Source organism: Labrus mixtus, chromosome 22 (assembly GCF_963584025.1).
Source record: "Labrus mixtus chromosome 22, fLabMix1.1, whole genome shotgun sequence".
NCBI classification, from domain to species: domain Eukaryota; kingdom Metazoa; phylum Chordata; class Actinopteri; order Labriformes; family Labridae; genus Labrus; species Labrus mixtus.
Genome location: NC_083633.1, coordinates 11102056 through 11118769, shown reverse-complemented (window position 1 = coordinate 11118769; position 16714 = coordinate 11102056). Strand labels below are relative to the sequence as shown.

General features: G+C 39.9%; 1 protein-coding gene across 1 annotated transcript; it reads left to right on the top strand.

Annotated features, from left to right (window-relative positions):
• Positions 1–817: 817 nt before the first annotated feature.
• On the top strand, positions 818–7047 carry ifrd1 (interferon-related developmental regulator 1). Its single transcript, XM_061029435.1, has 12 exons — positions 818–1037; positions 2590–2694; positions 3086–3167; positions 3657–3781; positions 3917–4074; positions 4240–4290; positions 4460–4638; positions 4754–4862; positions 5109–5243; positions 5445–5573; positions 6025–6120; positions 6271–7047. The coding sequence occupies exons 1-12, from the start codon at positions 1007–1009 to the stop codon at positions 6355–6357; spliced, it is 1287 nt and encodes a 428-aa protein (XP_060885418.1). The 5' UTR covers positions 818–1006; the 3' UTR covers positions 6358–7047.
• Positions 7048–16714: the final 9667 nt, after the last annotated feature.

Sequence of the window (16714 nt, the reverse complement as noted above, 5' to 3'; positions counted from 1 at the left end):
GGTTTACAAAGTGCTTTGACAAACAAGAACAAAGCAAACTAAACCAAACACAGAAGAACATTAATAACAGTAAGAATATAACAGATGCAAAATACCAAAAATAATTAAATACAATTCAACAGAAAAGAACCCAAAGTGCATGATACCCAACAGACATATATAACCCGACCATCACAAGAACCATCATAAGAACCCAGGCTACACAAGAACCCAACAACACGAGCTGAGACCAAGAGGAACCAAAGATTTAAAAATATGTAAGAAACTAAAAGAGCTGAAAAAAATAAATAAAAAGATAACAGCAATAAGAAGGTAAGAGCAGTAAAAGAAATAGAAACAAGTGGTTAAAGGATCAAAAAACCCAAAACTATAATATTAATAAAAATAAAAAGTAAATATAAATATGAAACATAAATAGACAAAGTAAGTAAGATAAGAAATGACCAAGTTAAAACATAAGAGGAGTTAAAATATGAGCATAAATACGAGATAAGAGCATAAATAAAAGAACAGTAAGAAGTAAAAGAAGATAAAAATAGTAAAACCAGTAAGAAAAGACATTAAACAAGCAACACTGTTTCCAGTGTTAAAGGGCTACATATCCCAACTCTTCCTTATGTGTTGCTTTAAGTCTAAGATATTTGGACCAATGACAGGCACACGCTTTATCAAAACAATCAAAGAGCATAGTGACCACGTTCCTTCTAACTGCGTCACGCGCGAACACACGCGACGCATGTTCCTGTTCCCGGATTGGTCAGCGATGCCGGGAAACCTCCTCGTGATGTCCGCCGGTATAAATACTCGGTGCCGCCCTCTCTCTACCGCAGCCCTGTTTTATGAGGGAAAATGTATCGTCTCGGCCAACAGACTTTCTCCAAGATCGCTTTCAATTCCTTTTTATCTACAGTGCCGCGGGAATATTTTCATCTTACGAGACATTACAATAAAGCCTGGTCGTGTATTGGCTGATTTTTGATCAATTAGAAAAGGTATCTGCACGAAAATGCCGAGGAACAAGAAGAAGAGCAGCAGGGGTGAGTACGCGGGCGGACGCATTGCTCTGGCCTTGCTTGTTTGGCTTATCTAGGGCTTGTGGTAGTTGTAGTTCTTTCCGTGTTATCAGCGCCTTAACTTTAATGGAACGTGTTGACAGTGAGGACTACAAACGTCAGAGGCTGGCCTAAGTCAAAACACAAAGCTAACTTAGCTTTTATAAAACAATGACTTACTATTACAGACAGAAACCTGACATCATATTACGAGTCACCTTTTCATTTACTTATTTAAAACGTCATAATGTATCACGTATAACATTTGTGTGGAAGACGGATTGTAAAGGCGAATGCTAACATAGCTAATGTCAACTCGTCCCAGCTTTGGTTGCTCGGTAAAGTTTTATTTTTATTATTTTGTCCTGACAGCTATTGCCTTAAATGTTTACTCAAAATTCTAATAGAGAGCCTATATCATTTTCTACAGTCTTAAAAGCAAAGTAATGATGCTAGCTCCAAATCTATAGTGAGGTCGTGGTGTCACCAGATTGACCTCAATTAATGTCATCATGAGCCGACTATTCTGCTGACGTCACTGGTATTCATTCTGTTAAATGTTGGCTATCTTTAAAAGGGCATGGGAGTCAGCTGAGCGATCTGTATGACGTTTGTTATCGGCCTGTTATTGTTTAGCGACAGAGGGCGGACATTTTGGACTCCGGAGAGCACGTTTTAAAACAGGCGGTGCCTGGTTCTCAGGAATCAGCTGTCGTGGAGGGAAAGTCCACGTCTACACATGCAAAGAAAATAGACACTGTTAAGTGAATACAGCAACTGGCGGGGACTCCCGAGTAGAGTATACTGGCTTGAAATATTAAATTACACCTATTGTGGCCTCTATTGTTGCTTCTTCTCTTAACTAACATGTCCTCCAGAGGTGAACTCAGGACAGGCTCCAGACGCCTGTTGTGTCTGGTTACAGTGCACTGCAATGAGGAAGTTATTACCAAAACATTATGTAGTCACCATTTCAACTGTGAATTTTAACAACGCTCCTACAGTCCTTTATAGTTAGAAAACACCTTTTGAAATATTATATTTTTGACTGGCAACCTAACAAACATGTTTGTTTTTAGAGCCAGGAGTCAACAGGCTTTTATTCAGATAATTTAACAGTATTTTGGATGTTACAATAAAATGAGTCCCTGCTAGAATGTCCATACCATCTACTGGTTTTGGCTTAAGTTGGAAAAGACATGCTTTTGCTCCTTGGCCCCCATGAAACACTCGTCTCTGTATTTATTCATCAGTTTTGAACACTTCTTAATGCAGCTGATAGTCATGTTTACACTGTCAACACAAGTGTGCCCTTGCGCATGACCACTCTCTAAATTTTCACGAGATAAATTCAAGTACAGCATGATAAGGTGTGCAAAGGACACATGTTAGATAACTACAGTGTCTACTCCAGCACCTGCATGGAGCTGCTGTTGCATAATACACATGACCAGACCTGCTGCACTGGTCTACTGCGTTCAATTTTATCACGCTGTGTTAAGATTCCAGAGCTAATATGTCTTGTCTTTTTCTCCAGGAGGGCAGCATGGCCATGTGCAGCCCTTCAGTGATGAGGATGCCTCCATTGAGACCCTCAGTCATTGCAGCAGTTTCAGTGACGTCACCAGTGGACCAGATGATGGTATGTTTGTGTGCGTGCGTGTACACGTGTGTGTTTATATCTTCTACAGTCTTGACTTATGACTAGAAAAAGAAGGCGGTGTCTCTGCAACTGTTTGCAGTTTTTGTACAGCTCATCAAAAAGGAATGTACTTTTGGAGACGCCTATTGTATCTTTCTTTTCTCTTCATTTAAGTTATGCTGTTAAAAATGTGAGTGTAAAAACGGTGGGCAATTTTTATTTTTGTTGAAGTACCCTTTTTCTTTTCTTTTTTTTAGATATCAAGGGTTTCTTATAATTTAGAAAAAACATAAGAGCATTTTGTCCAGCTGTTTCTGTCCACTCAGTCATATTTATACTGTGAAGTGTAGCAGATGAATATCCACTTTCTAAATCTTGGTGGTGTTGCCAGGTGGCGAGGCCAGTGAGGACGCAGCCCAGGAGGACTTCCAGTACAAGTTGAAAGGGTTCATAGACAGCACGGTGGATAAGAGGTAATGGAAAGTAGTGCATGCTTTTTTAAATGTTTCCAAACGCATGGCAACTTATCTTGCAGGCATGCATGCTCAAACATGTTTGTTTTTTATTTACTCCTGCAGTTTAGATACATTAAAATGAAAGAGAGAGAGAATGCTGCATAAAAACAAAGCTGGTTAGATGAAGTAGTTTTTTGTTTTTACTGATTTAATAAATCTGAAGTCTTCCGATGATATTGTCCAAACTATTGTAAACAATTCAAAGTAATTTAACAGAAGTAGGAGTAGAGTATCTTGGTACTCTAGTAGAGTAAGGAATAATGCTTAGACCTTGCATCATAAATTACATTTTTTGGTAGGTGTAACTTGGTAGCCTGAGTAGAGAGGTACTGAGGTCTGCTGCCCAGTCAAGTTAAAAATAGATAAATAGAAAGAAAGAGGGGGAGTCGTACGATCGTGTGTTTATTAGCTGTATGCTAATGATTGTCTGTGTACCTGTTTCCTCAGTGCTAAGACCAGACAAGGGGCACTGGATGGGCTGAAGACGGCTTTGGCCACACGGATTCTGTACGAGTTTATCTCGGAAAGAAGGATGACTATCACAGACAGCATCGAGCGCTGCCTGAAGAAAGGTACCAGAAATGATCCCTAACCTGCCTGATGTGTTACATACAAAAGTTTGTTTGTGGTTGTACATCTTAGAAGCCTAATCTAGATTTCCCCTGAATTAGGTGTGAAAACTTAATCCCTGTACCTCTACCTGTCAGGCAAAGGCGATGAGCAGCGAGCGGCGGCTTCTTTAGCCTGCCTGCTGTGTATCCAGCTGGGCTCGGGCATCGAGAGCGAGGAGGTGTTCAAGACCCTTAAACCCATCTTCAAAAACATCCTGGCAGATGGATCGGCAAACATTCAAGCCAGACAGGCAGTGAGTACCTTTCTGATTTTTTGAGGCCAGGCAATATCTGTATACAGCAGCAGGCACACTGTTCCTGCCACTATGTGGTGGGCTGGAGTTTTCAGAAAAGTTTGAAAGGTGTTTACACTGTGGAATGTCAACTACAAGTTTTTTTGTGTTTGCTTTCCTTTAAAGGTGGCTACCAGTCTGGGCCTCTGTACTTTAGTTGCAGAAGACGACATATTGGTGAGTTCTATACCCTTCCAGTCTTTTCTGTGTGAAGGATTAACTGCAGTAAAGTCTTCTTTAGAACCTCTATCAAATGTTTTATTTTACTCTTAATCATTAACTCTAGTGATTTGACATCTGATGAACAGGTTGCACTCATTCTTTTCCCTGCTACTTCCTGCTTTAGGACGTGCATGCCACTATGGAATGCTTTGAGAACCTGTTCACCCGGTCCTATGTTAGGGCGGATGGAACGAGTCCTTTGATTAATCCCCAGACGAGCGCGCTCCACACCAACGCGCTGCTGTCCTGGGCGCTGCTGCTCACCATCTGCACTGCCAACCAGCTCAGAGACATCCTGTGCAAGTAAGAGTTAACCTTAAAAAGATTGAAATTCAAAATGTTTGATATTAACTTAAAAACTAAAAAAAAAAGGTGTAAGAATAGATGTATGTGTTTTTAAGAATATTGTCTTTTGCAGACACCTGCCTAAACTACCAAGATTGCTTGAAAGTGAGGACGTCAACATGAGAATCGCTGCAGGGGAGACCATCGCCCTGCTCTTTGAGCTAGCAAGAGACATGGACGCTGTAAGTTCAAAATCATAATGGGTTAGAAAAAAACCAAGATGCTTTCATTCCTGTGGCACAGCACTGACTCCTCAGGACAAAAAAAAAGACAACAATTACATTCTCCTCTGCACCATGTCATGGTTATTTAATTCTTAATTGCGTGTTAACTTGACAGCTTGACTAAGTTTCTTGGCACACTCACTCTGTTGATTGTACGTTCTTTTTATGGTCCTGAATGCAGCTTTTTATTTTAATGTCTCTTAGGAGTTTGAGTTTGACGACTGGGAAGAGCTGTGTGATAAACTCAACGCGTTGGCCACAGACTGTAACAAGCACAGAGCCAAGACGGACAAGAGGAAGCAGCGGTCTGTGTTCAGAGACGTGCTCAAGGCTGTTGAGGTGGGTGCTAAGTTTCACTCCACGGTACTTGTGTTTTTAATTTCTTCTGCATGGCTTAAAATGCCAGGCCAAAGATTCTGTGATATTTGTCGAGAAAAATACAACACTTACTATAAGGAGGATTGCAGAAGTGGCTTTGTAAATCAATCTCTGATTTTTTTTTTTTTTTTTTCCCACCCCTTCCTCTTCCCTTTTTCTCAGGAGGGTGATTTCCAGACTGAAACCATTCGCTTTGGGACCGAGCGTATGACCATCGACAGCTGGGTCAGAAAGAGGACCTACGATGCCTTCAGAGAGTTTGTGGGCTCTGGAATGAACTACCACCTTCAGGTATCTACTTTTAGTTCTTAAATGTTGGTGGAGCAGAGTACACATTAACGAGCCAGTGAAATTAAAAACTGTAAAAGTGTGCAAGTCGACCATGACGAGTTTAGCCTCAGTGGTTTAGTTTTTCTCCTGCACTCACACAGCACTAAAACACAGAAAGATCTAAAGGAGTTCTCGTTGCAGGAAGACAACACTTATGACTTGATTTAGGATAATGATGTGCATTGTGGGGGGGAAAGCCATTACAAGTCACTGAATGGAAATGAGTCTGCATCATGGCTGGCAGCCAGTGCTAATGCAATGTGTTACAAGTAAAGATGAGACAATGGAACATATTTCAGACCGAACAACACTGTAAACTGAAGCTAAATGTAGCTAATCGTAGGGCAGGTTTTACATAATGCTTGTATAGTCTGATGCTGATGGTTGAGTTTTTTTATTTTTTTATTCAAAGGGTAATGAATTCATCAGAGACGTGTTTGAACTGGGACCGCCTATGTTGGTTGATTCCGCCACGATGAAGGCCATGAAGATCTCTCGCTTTGAAAGGGTACGAGTGCTTCTACGGCTGGTTTCAAATCATCATATCTTACTTCTTTAGAACATGTTCCTCATTTTTCCACTTTAAGTACATGTTGAATTCTTGTCTATTTTTATTTTTATGCTACTCTGTATTAAAATTTTGTTTCCTCTTTCCCAGCATCTTCACAACTCGGCTGCATTCAAAGCCCGGACCAAGGCCAGGAGCAAGTTCAGGGACAAGAGGGTGGATGTCGGAGAATTTTAACCTTTTTTTTTTTGTTGACACCTATTTTTCAAACCTCCCCGCTTTTTAGATAAAATGTCTGTATGGTTTTCCCCCTCTCGACTCCTCTGAAATCCATTGATCAAACCCTCAGCGTCTGTCGAGTTGAAAGGCAGCTCTGCGACAGACCATCAGCTCTGCAGTGGACAAAACATTCCTCATATTGCCATATTCAAATCCACAGGAGTTGAGTGATAATCAAACATTAGTTTTTCAGTTAAACTTCAAAGTATCCACAGATGATCAGTGGTATTGTACATAACGTGTATATTTTTTTCCCTCTTAATTAATATCTATTATGTGGCCTTTTTTTTTTCTTTTCTTTGAACATATGTGTTAAGTTATATAATTATGGTAGCATTTTTAAATGCACCATGTAGACCTGTTTAGTTAATAACGATGTCTAAACACATTACCCTAACCCTCATGGATTTGTATTACGTTGCACTTCCTTGGTATTTCTGTGAACGTATAGCCGTGAATATTTCGTTGTCTTTTAGTGTCGAGTATGTACTCTAAAGGGCAAGGACGGTGAAATAAATATTTGAAAAAGCTGTAAGATCTAATGCTATCTCTTTGTTGTCAATTCAAGCTAAGGTGCTCAACTGACACAATGATGGGTTGTTTCAGTCAGGTGACCATTGTTGGAAATAAACAGAAATTCTTTCAATATTTATGATTCATTGTTTATAACAATTCTAGGACACTTCAAGTAAAGGCTACAACCTTATCCTGTGTTTCATAAAACACATGATGTATGTACACTTATAAAATGTTTTTGAACATGTTGACAACATTTCATTTTTTTTGAGCCTTGTGTCTGGGTATGATCGACCTTATGAACATCAAAAAGTGGAACTAGGGTACCTACATTTTGTCAGACTTGCTAGGTTTTTGTTCTGACTTGAGGGAGACTTTGCCCAAATATTCCCTTTTGGAAACTCTTCCAAGGTACAAGTGATAGACGGTTTTGGGAACGTGTCCCCCTGACACACACATTCCAACAAGTGAGAACCAGAAATGTTGCTTATTTACATAAAGTTGAATTTCAATAACGGGAAAGCACAAATCCTATTTATTACTTAAAATAACGGAACATCTTCAAACATAACTTCCTGGGGTCTATGTATATATATTTTTTTATAAACTTGTATAATCGTGTTGTTTTTTCTAATTTACCAGAACAGGAAATTAATAAGATGTACCGTACAACATATTTCCTCCCCAGAGCTCCCCCTTGAAGGATACTTCTTTTATAGAGTAAAGAAATAATCCATAACAGCAGCGAGTATCACATGAACAAGGCGAGCGTCACAAAGCTACAAATTGTCCCATCAATAAAAACAGCCGGTAACACATGACTTGAAGCACATTCAGGCTCCCTGCGATGGATGCCCCTTTTCAGAAGCCTCATACCTCAGGTGAAACAACATTACCTTCAGGAGGAAGCAGCATCCAGGAGCTCATGCATTTTTCATGGCCTGTCCTGTGGTGTGCACCGGCAGGATGTTGATGTCAAAGCTGAGGGATGTTTTTTTTTTTTTTTACTTACATAAGAATGGTGATACAATATGGCCTTTAATATTAAATTTATTGTATGAGGTTCTAGTCGACTCACTTTTCTGCATTAAAAAAATCCATAATGTGAGTTTCTTTGGATTGCTTCTTATACTGAAAACTATCTCCGATCTACTCCACCTGTCTTATTTTTCAAATTTTAGTGTCCATGTATCACATGAAACATGCAACAGAAAATGTGCAGAAAGAAAAAGTGAATTTGTGCATCAATTGTCAGTTTACATTCTCTAGGGCTTAGTTATCCAGGCTCATTATGAGAAATATTAGCAGTGTACAAAATGGCTTTTGATAAAGTCCATAAGGTGAAATTTCTACACAATGATCCTTTTTACGAGCACGATTGAAGAGAGATCATAACGAGTGTTTAAAGCTTTAAATAATCAGGCTTAGATCGGCTCCCAGTGAGGCTGCTTTGCAGTCTTTGGTAGAAGCCTTGCCAAATCTTTCCTTTAAAAGTGGTCTCATGCTGCCTGGATCGGCCTTAGGATTTATGTGAATGGTTTTTTTTTTCACTTAAAATTTTCATGTTCTGTGGAACCACCCAAGCTGTAAACTCTATACCCTCTGTTATTTCTCATTTCTCTCTGTGGAAACTTTTGCCTCTGGTTATAAAATAGGAAGTTGTGGGAGGCTTGTCTGTAAATCCTTGACACTGGAGGTTGGCTTAACATTTTTAGGCCACTATTTTTTTCTGTGAACTGAGAGATAAACGTAGGGGTCAACACCACCTCTGATTGTAGCTGGACCAGTTTACTCTAGAACATTTAGTGAGGGACTTTCATTTCTCCATTTGAATGGCTTCAACATTTGAGCCCAGAGGAAAATCTCTAACTTGACAAAATGATAATTTCTGTAGAATGTGTGTTATTTCAATCTACTGGATTTTGGGCATAGCAAAACTTTTATTTTAAGGATTTAAAGATTTGGACTAAGAAGGGTAAGGGTTAGGGGTTAGGCCCATTGAAATTCTCCATTGGTCAAATCCTTTTTGAAAGGAGAAAAAACAGGAAGTCTACTGTTCACTGCTGAAGACTACTTCTCAAAAACTTCTTTAGACATGAACTGTTGTGGACTTGGATTTCCGTCAGTCCTCTCTGTCCTTGGTACAGTCAGTCAGTTACAGAGGGATGTGGAGAATACCAATGGAGTGGTTATTATTCATATTTCATCACAGTCTGTTGTTAGCTCGGGGGAAAAAAACTCACTGTGCAATTAAAAAAGGATAATTGAGGATCAAAAGAATAAGCAATAATATAAGGTAGCTTCACTTCAATCAATCATTCATTGCTTAATCGCTTCATTTGTGCTTCTTTATGCACTCATTGAAATAAAAATAAAAACACTGGATAAACACTTTTTCATCATCCTAATGGTTTTAGATGTTGTGAAGTTACATACAAGTAAAATAAAAGGCTCATTGGAGTCATTGGAACTATGTCAGTGGTGGGTGTGGTTTGACTGGAAGGTGTATGTTGGAGCAAAACAGTGAAAGAAAACACATTTGCTATCTCATCTCATGCCGCACACCTCCACTGATTACCATCATTGACTGTTACTACTGCTAATGAAATGAGCATTCGTTTTCACTCGATTGACCTTTAAAGGGAAACCTTTTTCTTTGATTAAAGTCAATGAATTGTTATGTTGGAATATGTTGATTAGCTTCACAACATGGACTCACTATTCATTGCCATGGCTGGTTGGGCATCTCTTGTTGTGTTTAGTTTTTCCATTTATCATGCCACACATTGGCAGCTAAAGACCCTGAAGCCAAACCACTGAGCATGTGTGACAGTGACACATACATGTTAGCCTGTTTACATGCACACACACACACACACACACACACACACACACAACCTCCAGATGGATGCTTTCCAATCGCTAACCAGGTTAATGTATTTATTCCACTTGCGTGCCTATGGCGTCTAAGCAGCTGTTACTGTGCCAGTTTCCATACATCAGCCTATTTCTTTTTTGCAAATGTCTGATGCTGACAATAGTGTGCCACCTATATTACCCCCCCCCCCCCCTCCTCTTTCTCTCCCCTACATCTGCTTCTCTTGGCCCTAGTTGCTCCCTCGAGCGAGGCGTATACATAGCTATCATGATGAAAAATGGATGGAGAGATAAGCGGCACTTTGTCACAGAATGAGCGCCGAGATCCTGATCCCAGCATGCCGTGGGGCTTGTTGTTGTGACTGATAAAATGGCTGCTGCTTCTGATGACTGCAATTATGCTGCATACATATATCAAGAGAGGGATTTATCAACTTTGTCACTTACTGGGGGGCGTTGATGTGCCACTTAGTCACTATGTGATACTCTTAAAATTCCTGAAATGATTTGTTGTTACAATTTTAAACTTGTGTATTTTTCTGAATGAGAGATATTTTTTTTCAGAGCATATCCTGTATAGTTGGTTATCTAGGTATAACATCATCCTGTATCATAGTTTGTGGTGTAATGAGCTGGCACACACGCACCGGATACACTCAGTGCAATCATTCAGCCTCAGAAAGGACACGTTCCTCTGCATGTGTTGGTATTGATTATCTAGGTGTCTTTTTACATCTCACATATTGAGAGAGACAATTTGCTGACTCCTAAAATAGACACGAGCTGTTCTTCAAAGTATTAAGAATTACTATTTAAAGTCTCATTTTTTGAGATAAAGCCTAACTTTTGAGTGAAAGCCTAGTAAGGCCCAGTATTTTCTTATCTGACCATTGTGGTGAGAAAGAATGAGAATATGGGTTCAATCTTCACTTTGTGTAACTGTTTTACAGATTGTGTGTGTTTCCTATTAGAAAGCAACAAAAAGGGGGTTGCCGGTAGCCGAATGGTTAATGCCTGCACCCAAGAAGGAGGCTCAGGTTCGAATCCGACCTGTGGCCCCTTTCCCGCATGTCATTCCCCTCTCTCTGTTTCCATGATTTCCGACTCTATCCACTGTCCTATCTCTACCATAAAGGCATAAAAAGACCCCCAAAAAAACAAAAGCATCAAAAAGCTCAAGACAATCTGAAAGTGTTGCCTCCATAAGTCAGTGCTTTCCAACCTTTTTCCAATGTAGCCCCCCCCCTACTTATATCTTATAAAAGTTGTACTACACACACTCCACACACTAAATGAAAAAACAGATGCATTGCTTTCAGAAATGAACATCTGCTTGACATGTTTTCAGTGACAAAACAGGATAAGCCTACACACACTTGTCCTTACCAAAAAATATTTGGATAAACGATGCAATAAGTCTGTTATAATGATTTAAGATCATATTTATGAATCAAATTTTGACTACCTCAGAGCAGGGTTTTTGATTTGCCATATACCTTTTAACATGCTCTCAGTTGTGTTCTCTGCATCATTTTAACATTAGACATTAGCAACCTGTTGGTTTATTTTCTCAGTATCTGTTATGACAACAAATGAACACAGCCTGTGACCTATAAGACTGGCTCTTACATGATGGAGAGCTTTATTCCGATCACATAACCTGGGACAAGATTGCTTTAAGTTGAAGCAGAAAATACCATGGGACAAAAAGCAGAAATAGTATGATTATCATTTAACCTCTGTTCTACCCTATAGATAAGTACACCATAGCTGTTAAAGTTAAATCCATGGATCAACTTATTGTTAAGATCCTCATCTAAGCACATACATACTTCACCCTCTCCAAGATGAACCATAAGTGTTATCTTGTGCTCCACTTCTTTTTAAGGTTAATATGAGGTTATCATGGAGGTATAAGGATACTTAAAACACTGAAGCATGAAAGCTTCAATATGAGCTTACTATGCTTGACAAGAAGAAAAATGTCTCAGAGAGGATTACAAACTGTATTTACCCTGTCATGAGCGCTTCTCTGCATATTAAAGAGATAGAAATACTGCTTTATAACATGACTTACTCAACTTCCTGGGTGTCTGGCTTATGCGCAATTTCAAATCAGCTCGCAAGCAGACGTTGCACTCAAAAAACACAATATTGCGTTTCAGAGTTTATGGATTATTTGCATAATGAATAATTATAAAATGCATACTTATATATAAACTGGTTAAAAAATAATTGCATATAACACTTGCATTATTCATTAGAATGAATGTCAATTATTAGATTATGGTCTTTCAGTGCAGAGCTTCTACCTTGTTGAAAAAGCAGAAAAGGTCTGTAAAGTTTGCACTTTTCTAGACCATGACAGGAATAAGAAAAACAAAAAACAATCAAGCCATGCATATTTCTAATTTAAAGTCCCTAATTTAATTATGCTCTGCCTTCATTTTAGCTTAAATTGCTTTTGACATCATTAAAATGTACTTTATGTCAGAGGGATAATGATGTCAAGATGAGTGTAATTCTAAACTTCACCAGGAGGGGGCAGTTGTTTACCATTTAGCTGTCTGTGGTATCAACATTTGAAACGACAGTAATCACCTCTGCACTTGCAACTGAGCACATGATGTGACAATATACTGGGGATGGATATTGAGGTGAAAACATGGGATTTTCGTTGACTTATGCAGGAATACACATTTTAAAGAGTCAATTTTTCCACTTGATCATTGCCTATTACAACACTGGACTCCTGTTTGTTTACCAGTGCAGTGACGAATCACCCCTTTGTGTGAGCTGAGTCATCCGGACAACAGATCTGTTTGAAGCTGGAGTGAATGGATGACCCTGACTGCAGGGCACGGGTCACAAAAAAACACTGTAGCAATAAAACACCCGATCATTGAATTCCACAGATCTCATTCATCTCCCAGAAAGGAAAAAAAAACAAAAAACAGCGCAGGCCGTACATCATAGTGTGCAAAGCTCACACCATATGGAATGTGGTTGTAGACTTGAAATAGAGTCAAGCGGTACACATTTGTCGTGCTGGGCGCAGATGCATTGTAGCCCCCACACTGTGTGACTCATAGATACTGTACGCTCACACAAACACATGAAATAGTGCACGTGCACAGACAAATGCTCTCATGCTTCCCCCCCCCCCCTCCTCTCTATTTCTCTCCTCATGATGTGGGCCAGTGACAAGACCCCCGCCAGGGCTGACAACTGTTTGCCGAATGATGCCACAGAAAGGAACAGAAAAGAGGCCATAGTTAAGCGGAAGACACCTCTCTATGTGTGGGTGGGCGCGCATGCTCACAAAAAGGACTTTTTGACAGAAAACGTGTCAAGACTCTAACCCGTGACCTTTTCTACCAATCATTAGACTCTCAGATTTCCCCCCACTCCAATTTCCTAAACAAATAGACAGAAATCACACCTGTATACCTGAAGCTAAGTCTGCACACGTGGGCGGCCGAGTCTTTATCTCCTCTTTTAAAGCATTGACTCACAGCCTGAATTGCAGGCTGTGGATTGCTGACAGGAGGGAAAAGATAGCCGGGTTCCTTCTCCCTGTCAGCTCCCGCTATCAGCTGCTTGGAACCAAACTACAGCCTGTAAAGCTCTGAAATAAGCTGGGAACTGGAGTCACTTTAACCCTTAACGTCTTCTGTTTTAACAGAGGGCAAAGCACAATGGAGATTAAAAGAAGAATTTTGACTTTTCGTAAACTCGCTGAAAGTTTGACAACATAGTTATTGCTGTCTGTCGGCTAAAAAAAAATTGCAGTTAGTGGACAGATAGCTCAGCTATGCGTGGTGCTAGCAGAGAGATTTTATTCAAATCTTTGTTTTAACTCTTTTTATACTGAAAAGAAGATAATGGCGTTATAACTTAGCTTTATAGTAATACATGTTACTTAGGCATTTTTCTATAGCCTGTATGAGGATTATGTATGGGATAAATGTTGATGAAGTTCAGTCACTTTATAGTTCTTACTGCATTTTTGCTGTGGCAGCTAGCTAGCTAACAGATGACTTTAGCTCCATGCGTATTAACCACAATGGTCAAGAGTAGTATCATCTTATTCTAGTCAAAATATTAAATAAGCCTGAGGACAAAAAGGTGAATGAGATGTATACAAATTTTATTGTTATTATGGTAAATTGTGTCTCTGAGTAGGCTAATGGTTAGCTTGGCAATTTCTGACAAATAATAGACATTAAGGGGTCAGCGATTGTGGTACTTTAAAGCAACAAAATGTCACATTTCCATGTTAAAATAGTAGTTCCAAAGTTGATTCAATAGTTGCAACAACCTTCAATAGGCAGATTAGCGTCTTTATCATGAAAGTTAGGCAGCGGGCCGCGGTTCTCTTGCGAGAAGTGTATAAGGCTTTATGCCGCCAGCCAGTTAGCCCATACTGGTAATGAGGAAAAGAGAGAATGATTGAGCAAGAGGCTAAGTGTACATCTCTGCAGACATTATTCATAACAGATTGCGATGCAATGTTAGTCATTACCATTATCGATGTCATCATTTTCTCATGTTTAGCAGCTTCAGTCTAAAGTTATGTCTCTGGCTTGATGACATAAACTATGTGTACAGGCTTAGCAGCAGCCAGCATTGTTAGTTTGATCCTTCTGCAGCCACTTTTGCTTGTAATATATTGGAGCCTATCCACGTTGATCTTGTCTCACAACTAAAGCTTCTACTGTATCTTTCAACTCATCAGCTCAACAAAGCCAGTTTTCACTGTTGTTAGGCCCAACCAAAATCTGAGTGGTATGATCCCGCAGAAAGAAAATAGTGTGTTGTGGCTTGATCAAATAATCCCTCTGACGTTTATCTCGGTCGACTCCAGCAGACTTATTCTGGATTTGTATTGGTTTTACTTTGACCAGAAGGGACCTCTATCTGTACATCAGCTGTTTCACAATCAATTTTTGCCTGACCTAACTTTGGCAGATTTTATGTATGGCCTATTTATGCAGGCACACAACCTTGTGTGTACTCGGTCAGCGTGTGTCTTGCGTGTTTATAGGAGAACCTAATAATGAATTCATGAGGTCATCAATTAATGTGTCACTCATGGGATGAAAGCGGCTCAGCCTTAGTCTTCAATGTACACAGTAGATCAGAACAAACGTGGCAGTTTGTGTGAGTCTCCCACACAAGACCTGAATACTGAAGAGCACAGACACATTTTATAGTAGACGTTAAGTGTTGCACACACACACACACACACACACACACACACACACACACACACACACACACAGATGTAAAGACAACCCCCCATCCTCACACAAACTCACACATCACACGACTGTTTCGCTTTGCAGGGTAGGTTGTTGCCAAGGCTCAGCGTGAGCGAATTGATTGGTTGCCTCTGCTCATCACTGTAGGAACTCACCAGTTGGATTGGCCAGTTTGGTAAAGGGAGCTTTTCGGGATGTTTTCCTGTCTCCTCCTGTACAAACTGCTGGATCTTCTTCACTGTCAGCATCACCAGTCATGGCTCCGCCTATATAATTACCCTACTTTTGGATGACATTTTATCATGAATTGTAGTAGGCTAGTTATTTTTAGTTGAAAGGGGGGATATATTTTTTTCTGCACAGAGACCTATCCACCTAATTCCATGAATGATTTTTGTTCTAAATAATCACAGCAGTATATTGATCCACATAAGGTTTTGCCTGGATGAGGTGGAGGGTGAATGTATTGGGGGTGATATGCAGTGATGACATAAATGCATGACAAGGCCATAATGACACAACAGAATAAAACCCCTCTGAAAACCAGGGAGCACGAGTAGCATGCAGAGACACTTTTCCTGTCTCCAGTTTATATCCGTTGATAAGCACCAATGACAAAATATGTCCTCGGCCCCAGGGTGAGCAGGATTGTGTGTGTGTGTTTGGATCTTGGTGTTGTGTGTCTGCATACATGACTGTGAGCATGTGTGTCTACGGCTGTGTGCGTGCCTCAAGCCTCTGGCATTGTGAAGCTGTGTGTGTGTGGGAGTGCCAAGATGAATTAAACAAGGTCACTCGGTGCAAGGCTGACTGCCCCCCCAACACACACACACACACACATACCAGTGGCGACTGGTATATAATTTTCCAGGGGGCGCAATGTTTCACAATACGGAAACAAATGCACATCTTAGTTTGTTAGCTTGATGCTAACACACAGCGGCAATTGACATTAACAGGCTAACAGAATTAGCATCACGATATGGGTAGTTTGAACAGAAGCTGAGAAATTAACTATTTGACTTAAGTAAACAATCTATGTTACTTAACTAACTAAAGTTTATCAGAAAAACATTGTGAACATTGCAGAAGGTGTCAGTTGTCCAATCCCATTAGATGAAAAAGTGTCTTGGGCGTTGCAAACGTGGGAGTTTGAGATAAACCAACGATTGAGAAGGTCACCTGCCTGGCAAAAGTTGAAGGATTCACTAACACTTTCATTTTGTCAGTACCCTTCAACCAGGAAGAAGAGTCCACGTGCCCAGGGGCCCAATATCTCACAATCTGTCTATGCTGCCAATGACACATACACAAGAGGGTAGATCATTTTCAAGTACAGTTACGGTACATCTGGAAGAACATAATGCCATAATTATTTCAACATCTTCAGAAGTATGTATATTAGCTGTCTTGTAAAGAGCATAATTAAAAATCTACTGTATGTTGATGTTTGTGAGGTAAAAATTAAACTAGAGCTAGCCGATGATTAGCTAAATATAGCATATCATTAGGGCTTGAAAAGGTTAACAACTGTGCTGCTATAGCCTGCCTTTGCACCTTTAAACATAGCATGGCGAGCTGTTTTCCTCTGCTTCCTCTCAGGTAATCATCTCCTGGATCAGGCCTAGTATTCAACACGATGAAAGAAGAGTGGTATT

Excerpts from the sequence above, each read along its gene's own strand:
- ifrd1 (XM_061029435.1), top strand. The coding sequence starts at position 1,007 with ATGCCGAGGAACAAGAAGAAGAGCAGCAGGG. Across the intron at positions 3,168-3,656 it reads GACAGCACGGTGGATAAGAG|TGCTAAGACCAGACAAGGGG; the intron begins GTAATGGAAAGT and ends CTGTTTCCTCAG. Across the intron at positions 4,075-4,239 it reads ACATTCAAGCCAGACAGGCA|GTGGCTACCAGTCTGGGCCT; the intron begins GTGAGTACCTTT and ends TTTCCTTTAAAG.